We start from the raw sequence: 22,563 nt of genomic DNA, 5'->3' as shown, positions 1-22,563 counted from the left end.
GAAACTCCACATTTAGCAACGGAGGAGCAAGAATAAGAAAAAGAAATAACTTAAATGCAGCGACCTGACACATGGAAATAAGGCTTTTTGTATGAAAATCAAATGGAGATTGGGACTCAGAGAACAAGCTCAGTTAGATTGTATACAGTGATTTTGGCAAGGTTATTATTGAGAGGTACATAAAAAGAATGAAACCCTGCATTGTGTTTGTGTACATAATATGAGTGTGTATGTCTGGAAGTAGGTGGTGAATGACTTGAAGCCATGTTAAAACTATATAATAATACTCTTTTTATACACATATAAGTCACTAAATTGTCTCTTTCTCCTGTCTTAGGATGCTGCTGGTGGCAAAGAACACAACTGACAGGAGCTCAAGCTCACACATCTGCTGACTTATGAGGAGTGTCACTCCCCTCTGCACATCACACCTGACCGCTGCTTGACCTTTTCATCAACCATCAACACCAGTAAAGGACCTCACTTGTTGACACACCTCATCATCCAGGCATCAGTGTTGGCAATCAAAGACAAAACAACTGAATGGGGGCTAATCGTTGCCTGAAGCTGCTCGCACAAAAGTAGCAAGATGCTGCCACACTTCCCAGATGCTCTATCTCACTGCAGTTAATTTAGAACACTGATACTGTTGTTTAATGTGACGGAGCAAAAGCTATAAAGACTGGGAAAAAAAAGACAAGAAATATTTCACCAAAACCATACAGAGCAACATCAGCGATGCTTTGGCCTGTACTGTTCACTCTGCAGGCTGTGTGCACCAGCGTGGCACATGCTATGCAACATTACCCGGCGGCCTGGGGACACTATGACGTGTGCAAGTCCCAGATCTATACAGAGGAGGGCCTGGCTTGGGACTACATGGCCTGTCAGCCGGAAGCCACCGACATGACAAAGTACCTGCGAGTGGCCCTCGACCCCCCAAATATCACGTGTGGCGATCCACCAGAAACGTACTGCGCTTTGGTGAGTCGTAACCTCGCCTGTCCCCTGATGGAGACAAATGAGGCAGTAGGCAGGATCACACAGCATACTAGGTCAGGGATAGAGAGCATAGCATACAAGGCAATGTGCTGCTGCTGCAGAGATTAATGTACACATAGAGCCAGTGTGCATTAGGGTACAAGAACTAACCGCAGCTGCACACACACACACACACACAGAAGGGTGAAGACACACACATCAGCATGTGCAAACCTCTGAGATAAAGCTGGACAGATTGGCACAGGCAGGTGTGAAGATAGACAGATGCACATTAGAGCATACATATGGGCTCATTTAAATACAAGCAGCAACAATCAACACACACGTTTACAGAATGCACAGACATGCATGAAGCTCAGAGCGTGCATGAATCTAGAAGCTGCTCTATTTGAACAGAAAACAGATTGTTTAAATCAACGTACTGATATTTGTATTCTATATGCCCCAAAAAGGACATTAAGGTATAATATTTTTGAATAGTTGTGCCTCCTTTTTGTCCCTTCCAGGACCCCATAGAGATTATTCACAGTTTATTTTCGTATCAGGATGCATGGACACACACAATATCTGGGAATTATCACCAGTATCAAACACAAAAACATGAACAGATGACACACACTCAGACCTTACACAAACCGTGCACATACAAACAGGGTGCAGTGACAGGGTAATTGTACGGGTGCTCTTATTATGCGCTGCATGCTCGCTGCACTGTTCAGCGTTGTGTTTCATTGGCCCTTATCAACCATTATCAACAGTTCAAACCCAGGTTGCATTTGTTTAGAATCACACTCAAAGTAAGCAGCAAGAGCCCACAGGCTTTAAAGTGCTTCATTAGAAGTCGTGTGTGTGCCCGCCGAGAGCTCCTGTGAGTAAATATTTACCAATTAAAATGGGCATCTTTAAAAGGAGAGTTTTTAGTCGCACAGCTCCAGATGGCATTGAGACATTTAATGCCACTGTAGGATGAAAAAGGAACGAGTCTCCAGTCGTGTGCGACATTCTGTGAAGCTTTATATCAAAACAAACTATGAAACCTTTATCAGCCCCGTAGATTATCCTGAATGTGCAACATTAACATAACACAAGGAGCATAAAGAGCAAAACAGAGACAAAGAAAGTTCATTTAATTTATACTGCAGTAATAGCTCAGAGTTATTATCCCTTGTCACAATTATGTTTGCGTTTCCTTTTTCATTTATTTGCTGATATAACTCCTTGTACACTGCAGTGCATACATTATTACTGGCACATACTCTTTAGTGATATTATTTTCCTTCTTTATGTTTGGTTTTGCTATTTTTAGATACTATGCAATATGTAATTCTTACTTCTAATAATATATATGGTCATACAATCAGATGTTTTGCCACTATGATGCACAGTATACAATCCTAGCAGTTCATCTCATTAACACATCTACACTTCATTTAACATATTAAATACGTCCTGCTCAGTGATGGCTGTGCAGAAAGCTCTTCCTCTGTGGGTCAGAAAGCATTCATGGTTCCGGCATGCTTTGGTGATTATATTCTGTGATATTTAAGATCTGCCATAAGATTTGGTGCAGACGTTCCTTATTGTTAAAGCCTTTAATTCCTATTAAGTGCCATTGCTGGGAAGATTTTTAGATTGAAACCTTGAAGTTTAACAAAAACATAAACAAACGTCTGCTTTGATAATTTTTTTTTTATTTTGTTTTAATCTCTAAACACTAGCTGAAATGTAAGAGTCTATACAGGATGTTTGGTTATTCTTGGTAGTTTGAAGTGATGAGCAGCTAGTTTAAATGGGTTATTCACTGATCATATCACATTGGACAGTCACTGTGGGCTCATTTTTCACTGCAATACAAATTGCTGCTTAATTTTTAAAAGTAGAAAAAATCACTGGAATTTTTTGCTGGAGTTGGAATAATTGTTGGCAATACAGGAAATAAGAAAGAGCCCACATATGCATTTTACATTGAACTGTTCACATTTTCACAACCTGAAAAAAAAACTTCCATGTAGACCATGCAGAGGCCCCATTATCAATGTGCAAAACAGAACAGTTCCCCACTGAATGCATCCCTAACAATTTGTACAGTTTTGCACTCGTTTTATATAAAAAATCTCTTTTTCCTCCTTTTCTCTATCGTCACCTCTCTGCTGAGGTGTCTGTGTAGTGCACCTCTTCCTTGGCCTAATCAAAAGACACTGAATTGTTGCCACAACACATATTTTTGCAGGATAAAATGGATTATGATGAAATACCACAATTTTGGCTTAGTTTTTATCCTGTTATCTGACACACAGGAGTAGTTCACAGACCCTCAGAAAATACAAAAACCTGATGATCATTACTGTTTTTACAGTTTCTTTCTATGATAAACATCTTATTCTTATTTTTTTTCAACCCACCCTGTGAATCTGGGCCCCAGAGGCTTGACTAAGTGTAAACTGTCGGGTCACAGCTTGTTATCTCTCATCTCTGACTCTCACTAGTTTGCTTGTCTGCATAATTGTTTCCTCTTAATCTGTTTAAAGTTTGTACTATTTTTAACTAAAGATTATATAATAATGTTTTTTTTTTTAAGTCTATGACCTGCTGGACTTGACTTTCATATTTATGTCTGTCTGGTGATAACAATCCATCAAGAATGAAAGGAACACTGTATTACCATCAAGCTGTGCGAGCTGGCCTCATTTCACGTGACGCTTCAGATGCGCCTGCATCTGGCTGACAGGTCCGTCTGTCCGTCACCTCTGACTTAAATTTGAGGTCATCATTGTCGAGATGATCAAGAACACAGGCTCCTCCTGGACTCGCTTAAATGGCTGTTGTGTGTTTGATCTGTTTACATTCTCAGCTGGCACACAGGCAGACTGACACCGGTGACCTTATCCACCGGTGCTTCCTGAGAGTCTGTTGGAGATGAGAGGAGCATGCAAATGAGCTCTCAGCCAATCGCTAACTTGCCTGCAGTTGTGAGCCCGGTCTAATCAGTTTCCCCAGGAGTTGCTTTGCCTCATGGAGGATAGTCAAAGAATTCTTCCTCCTCCCTTCCCTCCGTCTTGTGCTTATGATTCCCATCTCTATCGCTCAAGGATGTTTTTTTTTTTGTCCAAATTAAGCTCTGCCAAATATAGTTATGACAGAGGACATTAATCATTAGCGTGTGGATCATTTACAACATAAAGTTTGTTTACTTTTTGTAGAAAACAGCAAAGATATTTTGCTTTTTTCCCCCCTGATTCCAAGTGTCTTGTATGTTTCAGGATAAGCAATAAGGAGTTTGAACAGCGTGTAGGACAGGTGTTCTGCATCAAGGAGTCAACCTTGTTTTTATTTTTAGCTGCAGACCTTCAGGGGTTCCTCAAAATGTGTTGGTATTAAGGCTGTTCTCCCACAGTGCACTGTGGCACTGTCACTCACTATCACTCAACACTGGTCTTTTTTTTTTACTTTACTGTATAACAGGCAACCAGCACAACACATAATTAGGTTTAATGGATACATTGTGTTTTGTTATTATTATTATTGTTGTTTAAGTCATGCTTCCTGTTGTAATTAATGGGGGAAAAAAACATTTTTAATATTCAGTATTAAAACAGATTATCCAATTAGATGCATCTGAATGGTCCTAGGCGAGACGATAATTACAGCATGTGAGCTCTAATGAACAGTGGCTGTTAGTGCAGAAGAACGCCTGCTGGAAGACATCTGCATCTAAAAACCTCTCATCATCATTTTTGATTTGGTTAACAGACACACAAGGGTTTTTAATTACAGCACTTCTCTCAGCCTCTAAAGTCCAAATCAGGTTGGCTTTGGTTGATTTAATAGTAATTCATAAAAAGCAGCAGGCTATTACATCCAGTTCATTGAGAAAGGAGGTTTAATTTCCATGCTTTTCAGAGATAAACCAAACTATTTGTTGTTGCCAAGTAATAGAGATATTTATTCCAGAAAACATAAATAAGAATTGGGCAGATGGCAGCTACAAAATTTTCACAAAGTGGATATGCTGGATAAATAAATTGTGTTGTTTGGTTAAACAGACCACCCCGTCAAGCCTGTCAGTGTTTGGATTAGACCGTACTGATCAGAGAGCCCAGTGGTTTGGTGATTTTAAAATGGTAGAGGGGAAAATATTCGAATCAAAAGATGAGAGACACTCTGTCGTCCCATGACATCTATGGATCTGGCACTTAATCTAAATGAATGAATGTGAGCTTAGAGTTAGGTGTCATCTGCCCACACTATATACAGCCATGCTGATTCAACCACGTCATGCTGGAAACTGTGTAAACATTCCGCAAAAACCGATTCGGTCTGCCAGATACTCTGGGTCTAACTGGGTATATTCTTGTAATTCCACTGAACTTTTTTCCAGTTCTCTCAGAATGGATGAGAGGAGTTTGTGGCTGCCAGTTCGCCACACGGCCCCCTTGGAGGCTTAGGAAGGAAAGACAAGACGAGAGCTCCCACTAAGCTGCTCGGAGACTGCCACATCATTGACAGTCAATGCTGCGGACTTATCTTTGCTGGCAATGACAGGACTCATTGTGAACTTTCAATCTGTGTCTTACATGCCCGCAAGAACTGACGTAATGGACTTTAGAAAGAGAAACAGATTATGGGCTTGAGAAAGGGACGTAACATTTGCTGTGAGGTCATCGACAGAAATAGTGATTCTGCAGAGAAACTAGCACTAAATTTTTTGAGTTGTGCACTCACAGAAAATGACAATATCAACAACAGGCTAAGGAGAAATATTACAGACTTCTAAAGCCCACCGTCTGGCAACACTGGAGTTGCACTTAGTAAAAGCCCTCTGCCACCATTACCAGTATCTGTTGGTGGTCTCTCTCTGTCCAAAATATTGGTGGTCTGTCCCTGTCCATCAGATCAAACTCAACTTTTTGTCTGTTACGAGTACATCGTCTGGGCGTCCTTGTTGCAGTCTGTCAGTTTGAACACAGTCAAAATATCAGGACAAAGGATTGTTTAGAGTGAGTAAAATCCTCAATTAGGACGGAGCAAAGACTTGGGACAGTTAAAAAAATGCAGCGAAAGGCAGACAGATGGAACTAGGGCTACTGTAAAGTCCTAGGGAGAGATCAAACCTGAGGTTAAAGGCAGAAACCTGCACTGCACTGCATAAAATACAACTGTACCACTATTTCCAATAAGTTTCATAAGACAGTAGACAGAGACTGAGTGATTAGCACAGATTAACATGAAAGGAATCATGAAAAAATTCTCATCAAAAGGTCATTTGCGTAGCTATGCGCCCTCTTGTGGTCGTGCAAATACTTGCACACAAAATCCTCTTTTGTGTGCAATTTAAGCAGTGATAAACATTAAAAAGTTAATATTTTAATAATCAGTAAATAGTAATCATCCTATTCTAATATATATATATATGTGGTTGTATCTATAATTGATCCATTTATTCAAACAGTTCTCTTTTAATTCACTGTGCTAACTAAACTTCTTAGTTCATTATCTTTGCACTTTTATTTATCATCTTTGATCCTTAGCTTTGTGGCAGTTTGAACAGTAACATCATGAACTCTGTGTCTATCCGGTTGGTAAAATATCTGCACAGTTCAGAGGTCAAACCTGAAGCTGTCATTGCCCCTCTTTGATCTCCGCGCCCCTCCTCCTCGGTGGGAAATTCACTCATCCATATATTTGTTTGGAGACAGGGAACAGTTGGAGCGTTTAACTTGCCGTCACCCCGGTGCCCTTGACTCTGTTCTGAACTGGCCCTGCCCAGCACATCATCACCGCACCACTGCGTACCAAGACACCGAGATGACATGCAACATGTCCCCTGACTCCAGGAGAGGGGGAGACTCATCATTTATTCTTTCACTCGCCTGCCACCTCCTTTGTCTCCTGGCTTTTTAATTTCCCTGTCCCTTGTTTTCTGTCAGCTGATGATGCATAATATCCATGTCTTGTTTGAACATGTGGAGGCTGGATGCTGCATATGAGGCGAGCACTTGACAGATAGAGATACGTCGGCTTTATTTTCCGGAATCTGTGACAGGTTAATTCTTCGACGGTTGTAAATACAAAGACAGATGAATTATTCATGGAGGCATAAAAGAAAATGAATGGTTTGAATAGAGAGAAGTCTTTCTGGGGAGCTAAGCATTTGAACGCATGTTTCCACATCTGATGTGGCACACACATATAAATACGTTTTATTTTTTTTCTAAAGTATTTAAAAGTGAGTTTTGAATATTGTTATGTTCGTGTTGCTTTGTCAGCACAAGTGACACAGACAGAAAATTGAAGTTTTCATCTGGTTGCTCAAATCACAAATATATAATACCCACACACTCAAAGCCTCCTCTTATCTACATTGAAAATATAAAGCGCCCTCAGTCTGTGAGTCAGATAGTGCACTTCTTATATTGCATTTTTACACTCGGCTTCCTCCGCTGACATGTGATGGAACCAAGCTGCTTGGCATGGCAGCCCTGTCATACCTTGATGTTCCTTGATATCATGTTTGCCCACCGTGTTTGATATCAATTGCCGATGCGACATACGTTTCTGTGGCGAAGGTCCAACTCAAGGAGATTCAGAACATGTTTTATCACCACTACATGGACAAGCGATTTCACAAAAGTTTATGTCTTATACCAGGTAGAATGCGTGACATCAGACATTACAGTTTTTTAGGTTTAGCCACGATAGATCGGACCAAAACTTCACTCCAATCACACACAGTTTTGACTTCTTTTCATCCCCTTTTTCATTTTCTTTGACTTTCTTCACAGAAATTTCCTCACCGCCTCCCACTAGTTAAAAACAACAATGCATTTATGTACCACAAATAGAAATTATGTTTATTTTGCATAATAGAGCTGGAAAGTGTGATCCACTCATAAGGGAGACGCATTTTAATATAAAGTGTGAACTGATGCAGGAACGGATCACCCTTATCGTACCAGCATAATGTAAATTGTGTCTTTGGTTTAAAATGAAACTTTATCGAGTGCAAGCACAGTGCACTCATTTGGCAGCAGTCTCTAACTGCTTTTTTAATAAAGTGAAGGAAAACATTCCTATTTTCAAGCCTAAGGTTAATTTGTACATTTGTAGATACAGGAAAACATGTATGGATTCAAACATTAAGTTTCATATAAGCAATATAATATATATCCTGCATCTCTACTTCTCATTTTTTCAGATTCTAAAATTTTACATGCATCTATTACACCCTTTTTGTTCCCTTTAGGCTTGAATCCCAGACGGATCCCATTAACATTTACTGGGTCACATTTAATTGTAGGAGATAAGATGGTATTTTGGAATGACTCAAAGGAAATCCTCTTACTTCATTAATATGACTCGGTTCTTTTATTCCTGTAGTTCAGCTGCATTTAACTAATTTGGTGCACACTCAAATGCCAGTGCAGTTTTTTCCCGCTTTCCCAGAAAAGGCACAATACAGACATGAATGTTTCATTGATGAGTCAGCATGCAGTAAGTGATTTGAAATTGAAGTGTATGGTACAGGACAGGTGGGCAGTTTTCTGCTCAGAGCGCCCTGTCCATGTCTTCCACATTTTCAACAAAAAAGTGACACAAAACCCAAAAGAATTTCCTCACTATTCAACTGAACTCTTTACAAAAACATACCAGTGCCTGTACACCCATTCAGCATTCTTCCATGTTTGACAAGCTGAATGTGTTTCTTGTAAAAGATCCTGTAATTGAATTTCTCAAAAGCTAGCTGGGAGCACAGCTCTCCGCTTCAGCCCAAAAGACCCATCATGGCTTTTTCTTTTCTTCATAGAAGAGAAGTGCACGTATGTGTGAAGGACTTCCCCTCCTCCAAGACAATCACTATAGTTTTGTCCAGACTGAGGAGTGTCAAGCAATCAAGCAGTGCTGTCACGGAGAGGAATCCTGTAACCTGTCCTAGTGTTTTAGCCTACAGGAGCTGCTGCTGGGTAAAACAAGTCTGCAGTTTCTCTTCTAGGGCTTTTCTGTTAAATATGGCTCCAAAATCAGCAAAGAAAAGACTCCCAAACTGGCACTGCGTGACCTGCACTTCTGAGAAATGTACCTACATACATGTCAGGGTGACACAGACCTCAGCAACTCATCGATCCACTTAGCAGCATCTCAGTGGGTGAACTGAAAATTCACCCTGCTGCTGGCTCAGTCAGTTCAGTGGTCAATGAAACCACCTCCTCTGACGTCTTTCTACATCCCTGCAATGCTGTAATTGTATGAAAGCATTTTCAAAATACAGTTTGAACAACGAACAATTGCTACACCAGCATATACAGCCTCCACTTCCAAGTGCTCACACTGACATAGGCGTAGGTACAACGATCGTCTGTGGCGGCAAATAGACATATTACATATATTTATTTGCAAGTGTTTGCCTCGTTTCGAACCAAATTAACTCTTTCATCTCCATACTTGTGTTGCATATTTTATTAAAATGTTTTCCAGAGACTAGAAAGAACAAATACCCAAACATCTGTAATATTCAAGTTATTCATCAGCTTTAAATGAAGGTAGGTGTCTCTTTCCAAACAGAGGGGAGCTTTTAAATTAAAGGGGCATTGCCTTCCTTACAGGCTGTTTGACCTACCAGCATATATTGTATTCAAATGAGGTGTGAACCAAGCTCCTAAAATCTGAATAATACTGACATGTTCTACAAGTCTTTCACAATAAGACCCAACCCAGAAAACCCTGACGCTGTTAATATATATCATATTCTGAATACTGTCACAAAAAGTGGAATATTTATGTAGGATTTGTGAACTTAAAGTTGTTGGTGCAGGATTTTTAGACCGAGCTGGACAGGCTTTCTCCTTCTAGTCTTTATATGCTAAACAAGCCAAAAACATATACAGCTCCAGCTCCAAACTAAAAACACAGAAATGAGACTGACCTGGCCTCACTGTTCCTTACACACATCAACATTGCATTGTGTTACCTTTCAAATCCCAAACAGGTCAAAAATGAAAATCAAATTTGAAAAGGTCAAGCCCTACAGAGCAGTGTTTTATGTTTTTGTATTTTTTTCCCTAAGAATCATGAACTGAGTCGAAGGAGCAGGGCCTGAAAGGGAGAAATGGTGGCGAGATGACAGGCAACTGTTGCGACCAACCTCCCCTTAGGAAACCCAGCCATCATGTTGTCAGGCCGTATCGATCTCCAAGAAGGAGTGAAAGAGACTGTGCTGTAAGAGAGAGAAAGAGAGGGGAAAGGATGAAAGTACAGAAGGGAAGAATGTTCGTTTCCAAAAGTAGCTGGTGTGATTTTATCATGCTCAGTGAAAGGGTGACATTTCAGTAATGCTTTATTCCTCACTTTGGCATTTCAAATTAATAAAAGCCTCTAATAACTATGCAGATTGAAAAGATGGAGGATGAGTTGACACACTATGAGCTAACGCACTGATGAACAATGCAGCAATTTCACTCTGGCGCTCGCTTCGTTCTTTCTTTCACTCTCTCAATTTCATCCCAGTTTCTATCAATTTCTGTGTGATGACCCTTGCATCCTATTGTAAATGGCTTAGAACTGAGTCAGAGTCCTCCAATTTTATTCTCGGTGAGAGTGCACCTAGAATTACTGACAGATTTTCATGTAATTTAAAGCTAATATGAAACTAAAAATCAATGTATTGTTAAATTGGAGCCATTCAAGGGGAATTTGGATTTTTTGTCTATACTTTTCATTTTGTTTTCAAACTTTTGTTTTTGATTTTTGCAAAGAATTACTATTTATGAAGCCTTATAAATGGCACCATTAAGCCTATTTGCTAATTAAAGGCGAGTTTACCTTCATGGCTCAGACAAGGCAAACAATGAAGGTTAAGGCTAAAATCTATTCATTTTTGTCAATTCTTTATTGATGTGAAATAAAGAACACCTAGATTATAAGACAGTGGTGTGTACTGTGAGTTTCAGAGCATGCTGGCACCTGGTCGGGTGTTCCACAGGGCTAGTTAGGGCCATATACAAATATTCATGCCAAACACAAACTTCCATTTCTATGCTGATGACACTATTATTGCTGTGCATATTGAGCACTTGCAAAAGGCAGTCTAAAGACTAAACTTATGTGTTTATTGAAATCATCACTCCTGAAAGAAGAAGAAGAAACTGGAAACTGAATCTGGATACTTTGGTCACATGTGCAGTAGCTTCTCCTGAAGGACAATTATTTATCAAATATGCACATTTGAAAATCACTTAATTCCCTCAGTCCACAGTCTCTCTGTGCAATACTACTCTCACCCAATACTTCTATTGAAATTGTTATTTATGAGAGTACATTCAACATATTTTTGGTAATAATGTAGATTTTATTAGGGCCCGAGCACCGAGTGGTGCGAGAGCCCTATTGAAATGCAAGCCTTTATTATACTTGACTCTGGTTCCGGCTCCGGTATCGCGATTTTGACCCCCTGGACGTGCTCAAAAACTCACCAAATTTGGCACAAAATTGTCCCCCGATGAAAAACGCGACTTGACACTGTCGCCATTGACCTGAAACTTGGTACACTGATGGAATCTCCTGCTGCCACTTTGTTCCAAATCCAGAGAGCAGACACAAATAACCTACATGAAAGTCATGCTACAGCACAATTTACTGTTTGTGTTGACATTAAATAGATGAACATTTTAAGATATAGAGTGACTTCCCCCTCCTGTTTGCAGGAATTATGCTAAGCTATGCTAATTGCCTCCAATTGCCCCTTGCTCTTGTTTAACAGCTAGCACAGAGTACAACTCACACAGTCCATTTCAAATGTGTCATTTAGCCATTATGACAAGACAAAAAAATAATTTATGTAAATATATGCATAATGAGCATTAAGGAAACGTTAGTCTGTTAGTCCACTATTTTACATGCAGACATGCAAATCACAAATTGTGCTGCGTTACATCAGACCATCATAGTTTATATTATGAGTCGTATGGATCAGACCAAAGAATTTTTATGAGGGATATTTTTAAGCCAGTCAGACTGAAACCTACCAGCTCCAGGTTTTGTCATGTTCACCACAGTATTAAAAACCGCAATTTGTTTATTTTACACACAAATATCTGCCTGTGTTAAATATTCTGTCCAAAGTGCCTCAACAAGAGAGATATCAATTTTTACCACACAAGCAGGCGGCTGCTTTGGAATACAGAGCGCCACACAGAGCGAAGGGTAGAGAGCGGGCTACCAAAGAGAATTAAACATCCTCTCATTATAGCAATGTTAAAGCTTTTTATTGAATCCTGACATCAGAGGGAATCTAATCCCACACACGAGCAAGCTCACAAAGCCAGAAATCTGCAGCCGCGCACACACAAATACACAAAGGTGTGTACAAAATAACATGTACAAATCACTTTGATTCCCTATACATAGACATTTTCATACATACACACATGAAAGTACATCACCATCCCCCATGATAATAAGGCGGTGTTAAATTTACCCCAGTGGAACTCTGCCACATGGGACAGATAATGAGGCCAGGTGTTAATTAATGTGGAGTGCGTTTCCCCTCGTCTGCTGACGCCCTGTGAATCCCAATCAAGACTGCGGCCCTGGATCATGGTGCGGTTTATTTGCCAAGCAGTGTACTTCAAAAGGCCAGACTGGCTGTGCTGCAGCCCTCAAAGGGACTGCTATGGTGAGGGCTGTGCTCCAAAAGGGCGGAGTGTTTGGCATGTGACAAATTAAAACACGAGCGCCGGGAGAAGTTTGTGTTTTCCGTTTTGATCACATGTTTGCGCCAATAGCAAGTTACAGCCATCACCTGTGTACTCTTTGATGGGCTGCTTACACAATCACCTGATGCATTTCATTTCATCTCGCCGAGTGCAGCTACACACAGCTTGCAACAGACTATGCACAGACAACAATGATGCTGACGTGTCAGTGAAACCCTCTATTGTCCATTGTAAAGACCAGAACACTGACTTTACTTGTTACGTAACACATTTGTGACACTAGTGCTAATGTGCAACACATGTGCTGTAGTTCCCATAATAATGCAAAACAAAAGTTACATTTGCAATTTACCAGTTCAGCACAGAAGACAGCACACAAAACAGCTTGCATTGTCATAAGAAATTAAAATGCTGGACTCCAGAGGGAAAGTATGCTGCGTGCCATTTCCAACCATCCTATTTACTCAGATGTTTGTGTGTAGTGAGGGATGACATCAGCCGATCTGATGGAATGTACCATTAGCATAAATGTATTGATGTCGTATTGTCAGAAACTAATGTTACAAGGACAGAATAGAAAGGAAGGAAACATTTCTAAGGTTGCACATTTAGAATTTGTTTGAACAAACTGATGCATCACTCTTAGCAACGCTTTTACAGACAAACTAAAGTCTATTTGGATTCAAACCTTCAACCTCCATATTTCTACAGAGCTCATGCTATTGAAAATACTGATGAGACAGTTTGAACAAAAGGAAACATAATTTACTATACTCAACCCTTGCCTTAAAAAATATACTGTCTGTTCCTGGTTTCTGTTTAAAGTAATGTAAATCACATGTTGGTACAAAACAAATAGCATGATCGAATGTGCTCTCACTGTGTCCACGCTAAACAACCAAGTCAAACTCTTGTTTTCTGGTTCACTAATGATATTGAGTTGGCGTCAAGTCTCTGCCGTCCATAACCCTCCAACCTCAGATATGATATGATGGAGGGCTCACAGGTCAGATGTGCAATCCACCTGTCCTTCATTCCTCTGAAGGTCAGAAGAATGAAAAGCCTGGCTCTGTTTGAGCCACTGCTGGCCCTGACTGCAGGTCATTAAAGCTCTATTGAGTTTCTGCCAAAGCTCTGACTCTACCAATATCTCACCATGCCTCATCTCAGCTGTCTGTTCCGGCCAGCTTACACCAAGCCCCGAAAGGATCAACTCCCAGCTTCTGTGTCCACTATACACTTGAGCGTTCCATCTTCTAAAAAAGTGACCTAGATCAACCCTGATATCGTCCTTTTGGCCCGTCTTCTGTGCAACACCACAAATGTATCATCTTCAGCTGTAGTGGGACCACGACAAAGAGAGCCTGCTGGGTATCTTCGGATTTCGTCAAGTGGTGCTTCAGCTCAAATCATCGTCATTTTTGTTTTCCTGGATCAACTCCCTGAGCACTGAATCACAGCCAAGTGATATCACCAGACTGTCATTTGTCAAATTTCTTCTTCTCTTGTGCACGCCATGAATGAGAATGGGCATCCGGAGGTGTGATAGAGGGGGTTTGGGCTAGCGACAGGTCTGCAGGTGTCATGTGGCAGGTTAGGAGGTGTAAGGCTGAGCAGGATGATGGGATGATTAATCCAGCAACACCTCAGGTCCAGTGGGAGAGACTGCTCTCACAGCCACAGAGGCTCAGATTCAAGGGAAGTTACTGAGAGCTCAGCACAAACTAGTGAAGTACACACAGGTCACAGACTGATATTACTGTAATGAATTTTTCACATTCTATGTCTACTTCAAATGCTATACATGAATATAAAACTTAGTTTTAAGTTCGGTCTGTGTCTCATCTACTAACATCAAGGAGGCAGGGTTTATGGCTTATACTGCAGCCAACCATCAGGGGGCAATCAAGATGTTTTGGCCTCACTTTTGGCGAGCAGTCATGTCGTCCATCTTTATATACAGTCTATGGAACCCACAGGGTTGATCATCTGCACAAACAGTTTTAGTTTGTAAGGCAGCTGGATTCTCACACAATTTATCACACAATTACACAAATTCCTCATTTTCATGCATGGCTCAAAGTGGCTACCAACATGCTAACTTTTTTGCTTTTACTTTTTTGTTTTGCTAGTTTTCTAAGATCCTTGGGGGCTTCTAGTGATTCCTCTTCTGCAAATCCTGATCTAACTGCATGCCTGCAACATGGCTCTCTGCTGTAGACCTGCACTGACAGACACTTTTTTCTAAACAATTACGTTTATGGGCAGCAGGGTTGTCCAATAACCGGAAGGTTGGTGGTTCGATCCCAACTCTTCCCTAGTCACTGTTGTGTGTCCTTGGGCAAGGCACACCTGCATAGCCTCCTAGCCGCATAGCCACCAGTGTAATCACTGGTGTATGGCGCTCTTTGCTGGGCTGCCTTAAGCAATTTCCCCATTGTGGGACTAATTTAATTTACTTATGTGCAGAGGGTTGCATTCTGCCTCTGATGATCAAGTATTGTCATGCTTACTTTCTGTTGCATTATTTAGAGGAATAGCAGTTCAGATATTTGTCTATAGAATTTTGATCAGGCAGAAGATACATTTTTAGTTTTGACTGTTGTTTTATTTACAGCTGGTGCACATTTTTTAGCTAAAATGAGGCAGAACTATCCCATGTAATGCCTAAAGCTTCTCCATTTACTGTTTATTATGTGTATGTGCACATTTCTGCAGTGTCAGGCTCTAAGTACAGTGTCTATACGGTACTACTGTTACTCTGCATTCACATGCAGTTTCAGGTAAATCCACTGAATGATTGAGCCATCATTTGACTGACCCACGTGATGCTGCAGCAAAATGACAAAACTACATTTTACATACATATCATGGTTATATCCTCCCACTGATGTGTGGCTTCTGATTCCATTGCTGCTCAATTTATGCACTGAGTGATCTCTTTATATGCTGTGGGCCTTTTTTTTTACACCCAAAATAAACCACATAAATTTCCCCCAGGACTGTTCAGTTACTGATAGCACAGTATATCTTCTTTTTTTTTTGCCTGTTAAAGGGGGCATCACTCAAATGCAGTCAAGCCACATTAATTTGGTACACATTTACAAAGCAAAGCTGTTTGTCTCAGAGCGATTTTGTAGAGAAATAGTGCATCTCCAGAGTTAAAGCTCAAAATGTCACACGTTTGGAATAACAAGCCTGCCTTAAAGAAGATGGCAGGAGTTCAATCTGTGATCAGGTCCAGAAATCTGTCAGCTAAACTGATTGGTTGGATTGCTTGCACCCATCCTTCAACTGCAGCTGTCATTGGCCGGAGAATTTATCTGCAGAGCCCCATCCTCTGTCAAAAGGCACACCAACAGGAGGTTGCTCTTTGTCAATCTCATAGGCCATATGTCACTCATTTAAACATGTGCATCACATTGCATCAGTGTGTCCATATGTGTGCGAATATGAATTCAATTTCCATGTAGACATTAACTGCAATATTTTGTGCAATTATATGTCAGCGTTTCAGAGATTTTATTGATGTAATTGGTGCAACAGACATATTCTGTGGTGTGTTGTTTTGCTCTGTTATGGTTCATTGATTCACATAATTGAAACCTTTATAAACTATAAAACACAACCATGAAATTACATCCAAACATCCACTAAGCCTTCATGACAGTCTGAAGAGCTGAGTGTGCTGATTACTTTTAAATTCTCCTGAATGACATTTGGATGCACATTCACAGCGCAAGTCTCAGCCTCCGTCTTCCTTGTTCTCCTGCTCTCCAGCTGTGTGACTCGCTGTTATTGGATTGACCTTATAGGCTGCAGAGATCAGGACATCATTAGCTGCGACCAGCCGCAGACTCGCTGCTCAGGCCTCCTGCATTAAGCCACTGCCACCCCCCCTCCCCCCACTACGGATCATATAGCACTGATAAAAACCAGCTGGGCTCCGTTACATGGCAGCAATGGTGACAATAGAGATGTCAGCATTACCAATAAGAGACAGGCCATTAGGAGCTCATGTAGTGTTATGTGTACCGTAATGTCAATAGGTGTGAAATTGGGAAGGCTGACTGACTATGGCATGAACTTCAGGGACCAGGAGAATTACTGTGATAAAAGGAATTTTAACATGGGATTATACGAAATGTGACACATTTAAACTGGATTCTTACAGGGTAACTTCACAGGACTAAGTTTTTATAGAGAAAATATTTCAAAACTTTCGCAGTTAAATGTTTATTTTTCAGGAAGTGTCCTTGATATGAGTGATGTGTGCAAAATCCAGCATAATAACATAAGACCAGTGGTCCACTTTATAGCTCATTTGAAGATTTCCCTTAACCAAAAACATCACATTTGCTCCATAATTCTCTTATTTTAAATCCTCAAACAAGTATTTGTCTCGTCTCCCACAGCCATGATCACAGGTAAAGCATCAGATTGTGAGGGTTTATTGTTTTCCGATAGCTGCCCCCCAGCGTTGTGCTGACGCCCTTGGCCCTTAAATGACCACAGAAGGTATTGATCTTCATAAGGCACTGTTTTTGTTGTTAAATAACCACCACAGGAAATCTGATGAAAGGTCCTGACCTTCTCTAAGCCTCCCATTCCATCTAAACTGGGCTGTATGAAGGCATTCCAGTCTAATGGGCTTTACTGGGAGAAAGTAAATACTACATGTCACAGAATGATCAATTGGAAAAGTGCCTTTGGAATATTGATTGTTATTAATGATGGACGTGGCTTTTATTAAGGGTCTGTGCGCACATGTGAACAGGCTTCTTGGTTAGAATGATCACTCCCCTAAAGGCCTGAAGTCTGAAGCAGGCACCGAGAGAATGATTATGGATCAAATTTATGACTTCTTTCCTCTGGTCTCTGAACACCTCTGCTGGTGTGATGAGGCAAATTTCTCTCTCTTTAAAGCTTCTATTTACTCCGCTTCTCACTGTTCTGCCAGGAAATTGTTTTTCTCATTAGCCATGGACTCTGCGGTCGCAGTTCTTTATATCATCTGTGAATAAGGCTCCCATTTCGGAAAATGCAAAGGCGGACACCCCTCTGCTTCCTGAACCGAACCGTGACAACAAATAAAACAAGTATAAGTGAAAATTCATGCTCTTGAATGACAACAGGAAAATCACTCTCTTGGTACGATGTCTCTCTTCCTTCTCCTGTCCATGTGTCAAGTTGAGGTCTGAGCTCAAAGCAGACCTCCAAGGTTGTTGAAGCACAAGTAGGGAATATAATGAGTATCAGTCCACATCATTGGTAAACGCAAGTACAATTTACTGTGGTAGAAGTCAGCCAGCCACCATCCACCCTGTTACTCCACAACTCTCTCTCTCACTCTTTCAGATCACTCCGTTTTCTGGTTTCAGGCAACAGCGTGGCCTTTCAAGCTTAGTGTTAGCTTTGCACGTGTGTGGGAGTGCATGGGCGTGAGAGGAGAATACTTTTAGCAACTCGAGATTTTCCTTTAAAAACACATTGCCAAAAAAAAAAAAAAGCTTCCATTCTCTCTCGCTCCCTCTCTTTCTCTTATTCTCACACTCTTGTCTTAGCAGCATAACCCTTATTAGCCTCCTAATTGGATCATGCAATGCTCCTTTGAGTCAGCCAAGTGACCCACAATCTCTCACTCTTGTTCTACCTCATCGAAATAGTTATCTCTTGCCAAGGAAGCAAGCCGCTGATAGTGTATCACAGTCCCACAGGAAATAAAATGGACTCTAGAGATCAGTATCTAAAATGGGTGGGGAGCCATCCATACATCTTCTTGTGAAAAATATAAAGAATCAGTCCTGTTTTTCTCTGGGCAAAGAATAATTTAGGAAGACAAAAAGACAAAAAGCAGCCATTGGTCTTTTCAAATGAAATATAATGGTGTCTGCTTATCAGTATTCCTGCCAGTGATCTTCACTCAGCAAAGTGGCAATCTGGGATGAATGCACTGCAATATCAGACAGATAAGTGACTAATGTCGCAGATAGCACTGTTCTCACCTTTAGATAATTTCGCGTGTAGAGTGTCGGATGATTGCTGATTATCGAACCGCTTTACAGTTGATCTGAATCTCATCAGCACTTAACCTCATTGTTCCTGGAGCAGAGGTGAGAGGAATGTCAATTGGAGTGTGTCTTGTGCTCTCTGGCCCTGTTTCAGCTCCCTCTCTCTCTCTCTCTCTCTCTCTCCTTCACACACAAATACATACATACATACTGCATGTGCGCACACACACACACAACCAAACGGAGCTCTCTATCCCTCTCACAAACAAACGCAAACACATCAAGAGCTCCTCTTTTCCTCCCCACAAACATCCACCCTCACTGGATGTCTATGGTACTGAGCAGACGAAGGCCCATGAAAAATGCATGTCCCTTTGCGTGTTTCATAAGAAACACTCATCGGGATTCCATTCCCATCTCCACTGAGATACCGCACAGGAATATCAATTACACTGCCAATTTGGGTGGTAGGATCAGTGCTCAAGGAAAATATGGGAAGCACAGTGTCGTCTTAATGAGAGGGTCATTGTCTCCTGCAGCTCTAGAACCGACATTGCTTGTGCAGATTATAAAATACACATTGGGATGAAAGTGATAGAAATGTTGTCAAATACAGTGGTGGAATCATGATAGGACAGCGAATGAAAAGCATGAAGTGGACTTGTAATTGTGATGGCCAGACTATTACAGCCGAGCGTCCTCAGATTCCACTTTACTGTTAAATATTTTATTTCAAAACTAAATATTTAACTGCTTTTTGACATTTCAATTGCCGAGCTTTCCTTCCTAAAACCACAGAGTGCAGCCTATCCCCGTCAGGTTTATTGTACAAAACTACTGTTGTGTGTTGTTAAAATTTTAGGTATTTTTTCGACCGAGGCTTTGATTTCAGTTTTTTTTTCTCCTTCACCTCTACTCTGATCAATTCTGATCAAACTTTTATCAGTTAGTTTGCTGTAGGGTTGCCTAGTCTTCACTAAGCAGAGAGAGCAGCTCTCTGATACAATCCATAGGATCCAAAAGGAAACTCAAAAAGCAATTTCAAAATGCCCTAACACACTTGTCAGCAAAGTGTGGAAGGTAAATTTAAGACCAATGCTTATTTGTACATGTTCCACTCTTTGTTGTGCATACTCTGCCTCCCCCACAGTATAGAGAGTAAATTGGCCCTGTGTGCTGAAATTTACTTGTCTTGTCTTGCAGGAGAATCCTTACATGTGCAACAATGAATGTGATGCTGCCACAGAGGAGCTAGCTCATCCTCCTGAGCTGATGTTTGACTTTGAAGGTCGCAACCCCACGACTTTCTGGCAGTCAACATCATGGAAGAAATACCCAAAGCCTCTGCAGGTCAACATCACTCTGTCATGGAACAAAACAATCGAGCTAACCGATGACATCGTTATCACCTTTGAGTCAGGCCGGCCTGAGCAGATGGTGCTGGAAAAGTCACTCGACTACGGCCGTACCTGGACCCCTTACCAGTTTTATGCCACTGACTGCCTGGATGCTTTCACCATGGAACCCAAGACAGTGAACGACCTCACCCAGCGCACCTTGCTGGACATCATTTGCACTGAGGACTACTCCCGGGGCTACGTGTGGAAAAACGACAAGACGGTACGTTTTGAAATAAAGGACCGCTTTGCCCTGTTTGCTGGGCCTCGACTACACAACATGGCCTCACTATATGGCCAGCTGGATACCACCAAGAACCTGAGGGACTTCTTCACGATCACTGATCTGAGGATTAGGCTGCTGAAGCCAGCCACTGGAGCCACCATGGTGGATGAGAACAACCTATCCAGATATTTCTACGCAATCTCTGACATCAAAGTGCAGGGCAGGTAAGAACCACTTATCCATTTTGTTACTTTTTACTCAAAGAAAATGAAGAATTTCACATTGTTTACAGTGCTTAGACCCTTATTGTGTAGAAGCCCCTTAACACCTTCCACCTGGCCATGGTAGATCTTTTAAAGCTACACTAGCATCCTTAACATACCAGCTCCAAGTCTCCACAAATGGGACAAATCTATCCATCACCTGCTGGTTTTCTGGGTGATTTTTTCTCTGTTACTTGACTGTTTATATTCTCTCCCTCCTTTAAAATCCATCTAAATAATGATCTTGTAAAGTGCAATTAATCTGACATTTAGAGGACGTACTGTGCACCGTCTTTGTGCAGTAATTTTGTGATGAATTGATTGATGACAATTAAGCCATTTTCAGTGGTTGCTGTCTGATCAGTTGGTGTTAAAAATGGCATCATACATCAACATTAATAACTATACTAAACAGTAAACAGTGATGTAAGACACTGTCATTATTTACATATGTCTCTATTTTTCATTATTTAGAGCAAAATAGATCCTAGCGCATGCATGAATCAGCGACTACAGATGAATGGAATGATGATAGCCGATTGGAATTTTTTAATAGTTCATCCAACCCTGCTACAAAGATGTTAGTGTGTACAGGGTCTGAGAGTTTTGACTGGCCCACTTAAGGTTTGTCCTAAAGCCATTTCCGTTTGGCCTCTGCTGAATGCTTTAAGTCCATTTTCCAGACACATGGTATTAGCTGTACCGTCTGATCTACCTGGAGAGCTCACTTAATATTAGGGATGTCCCGATCCGATCACGTGATCGGAAATCGGGCCCGATCACGTGATTTCAGACTCGATCGGAATCGGCTGTTACCTCCCGATCAGGACTCGGATATATATTTATTAGGGCTCTCAAAGTTAACGCCTTCTGTGCAGGGTGGCTATGACTAGGCCTGTCGCGATAAACAATAAATCAATTAATTGCACGATAAATTAATTTTTTTCCGCTGCGATAAATTACATTTGCATGCTGGTTTGTTTTCCTCTCTTTCTCTCTCTCTCCCTCTCGCTGCCAAAGAGACTGGATGACAAAAGGCGTCACTCTGGTGCGGCATAGCGTATAAAGGCCGTTGAACTTTATATGGCCCGCGGCTTCTGTCTTAAAATGTGTCAAATCAACAGGTAGTTCTTATTTTTTAATTCATTGTGTAACGTTTATGGGATGTTCTGAGCAGACCACTGTCAGCTCGCTGTCTGCGTCGCCACGGTGCGTCACAGCGCTGCAGGGCTTGGACGTTACAGCGACACAGAGAGCTGTGAAGCTGCTCATCACCGTTTCAACACTTTGCCACAATTCACCACGAGACTAAACCTGCTCATGTATAGATCCTGCTCTCAGAGAGAGTCCGCGTTGTACGAGTGAAGTTCTCTGCCTTCTCACTGGCGGCACTCTCTGCAGCGCCACCCATTCTAGTTCTCTTGCCCAGTCCTCTGGTGCCATCTCTGCTATCAGTTTCTATGTGTGTCTGTCTACATGGTGGCGTTTGTAAAATTCACTGCAGCTGTCTGCAGCGGCCTGATGCGCATACACACATGCAAACGCAAACGCGTGCGCACACAAGCACATGTGCATTCAGGTGAGCCCACTCCCAGAGAGTGTGTGTTGTTTGGCTCTGTTGCTCATGACGTGCTAGTTGGTTTGACTTAACTCCATTGACTATGCTCAGATAAGCTATGGTAATAGGCCTACCACTACTCATAATAATAATATCAACATTAATATTAATATCATTAATAATAACAATCATAATAATAATAAAGTTGATGATTGAGGGCCTTTCCAGGGTTAAATGTTCTTTAGAAATTAAAGTTTATTGATCTTGTGGAGAATTTTGAAAGTATCGGATCGGGACTCGGTATCGGCAGATACTCAAAATCAAATGACTCGGACTCGGACTCAAAGGCAAAAAAACCTGATCGGGACATCCCTACTTAATATATTATGAAATCAGAA

At 41.2% G+C, this 22,563-nt stretch overlaps 1 protein-coding gene across 1 annotated transcript in view; it reads left to right on the top strand.

Annotated features, from left to right (window-relative positions):
* The first annotated feature begins 569 nt into the window (after positions 1–569).
* LOC114450006 (netrin-G1-like) overlaps positions 570–22,563 on the top strand; it is a 46,938-nt gene continuing 24,944 nt past the window's right edge. Inside the window, exons 1-2 of the mRNA XM_028427894.1 lie at positions 570–984; positions 19,925–20,568. Coding sequence (XP_028283695.1) covers positions 739–984; positions 19,925–20,568 — 890 coding nt within the window. The 5' untranslated portion in view covers positions 570–738. The remainder of the gene's footprint in view (positions 985–19,924; positions 20,569–22,563) is intronic.

The sequence above is a fragment of the Parambassis ranga genome, chromosome 17, assembly GCF_900634625.1.
Source record: "Parambassis ranga chromosome 17, fParRan2.1, whole genome shotgun sequence".
NCBI lineage: Eukaryota > Metazoa > Chordata > Actinopteri > Ambassidae > Parambassis > Parambassis ranga.
The sequence above is the reverse complement of the archived record's forward strand: the minus strand, read 5'-3'. Positions and strand labels throughout refer to the sequence as shown.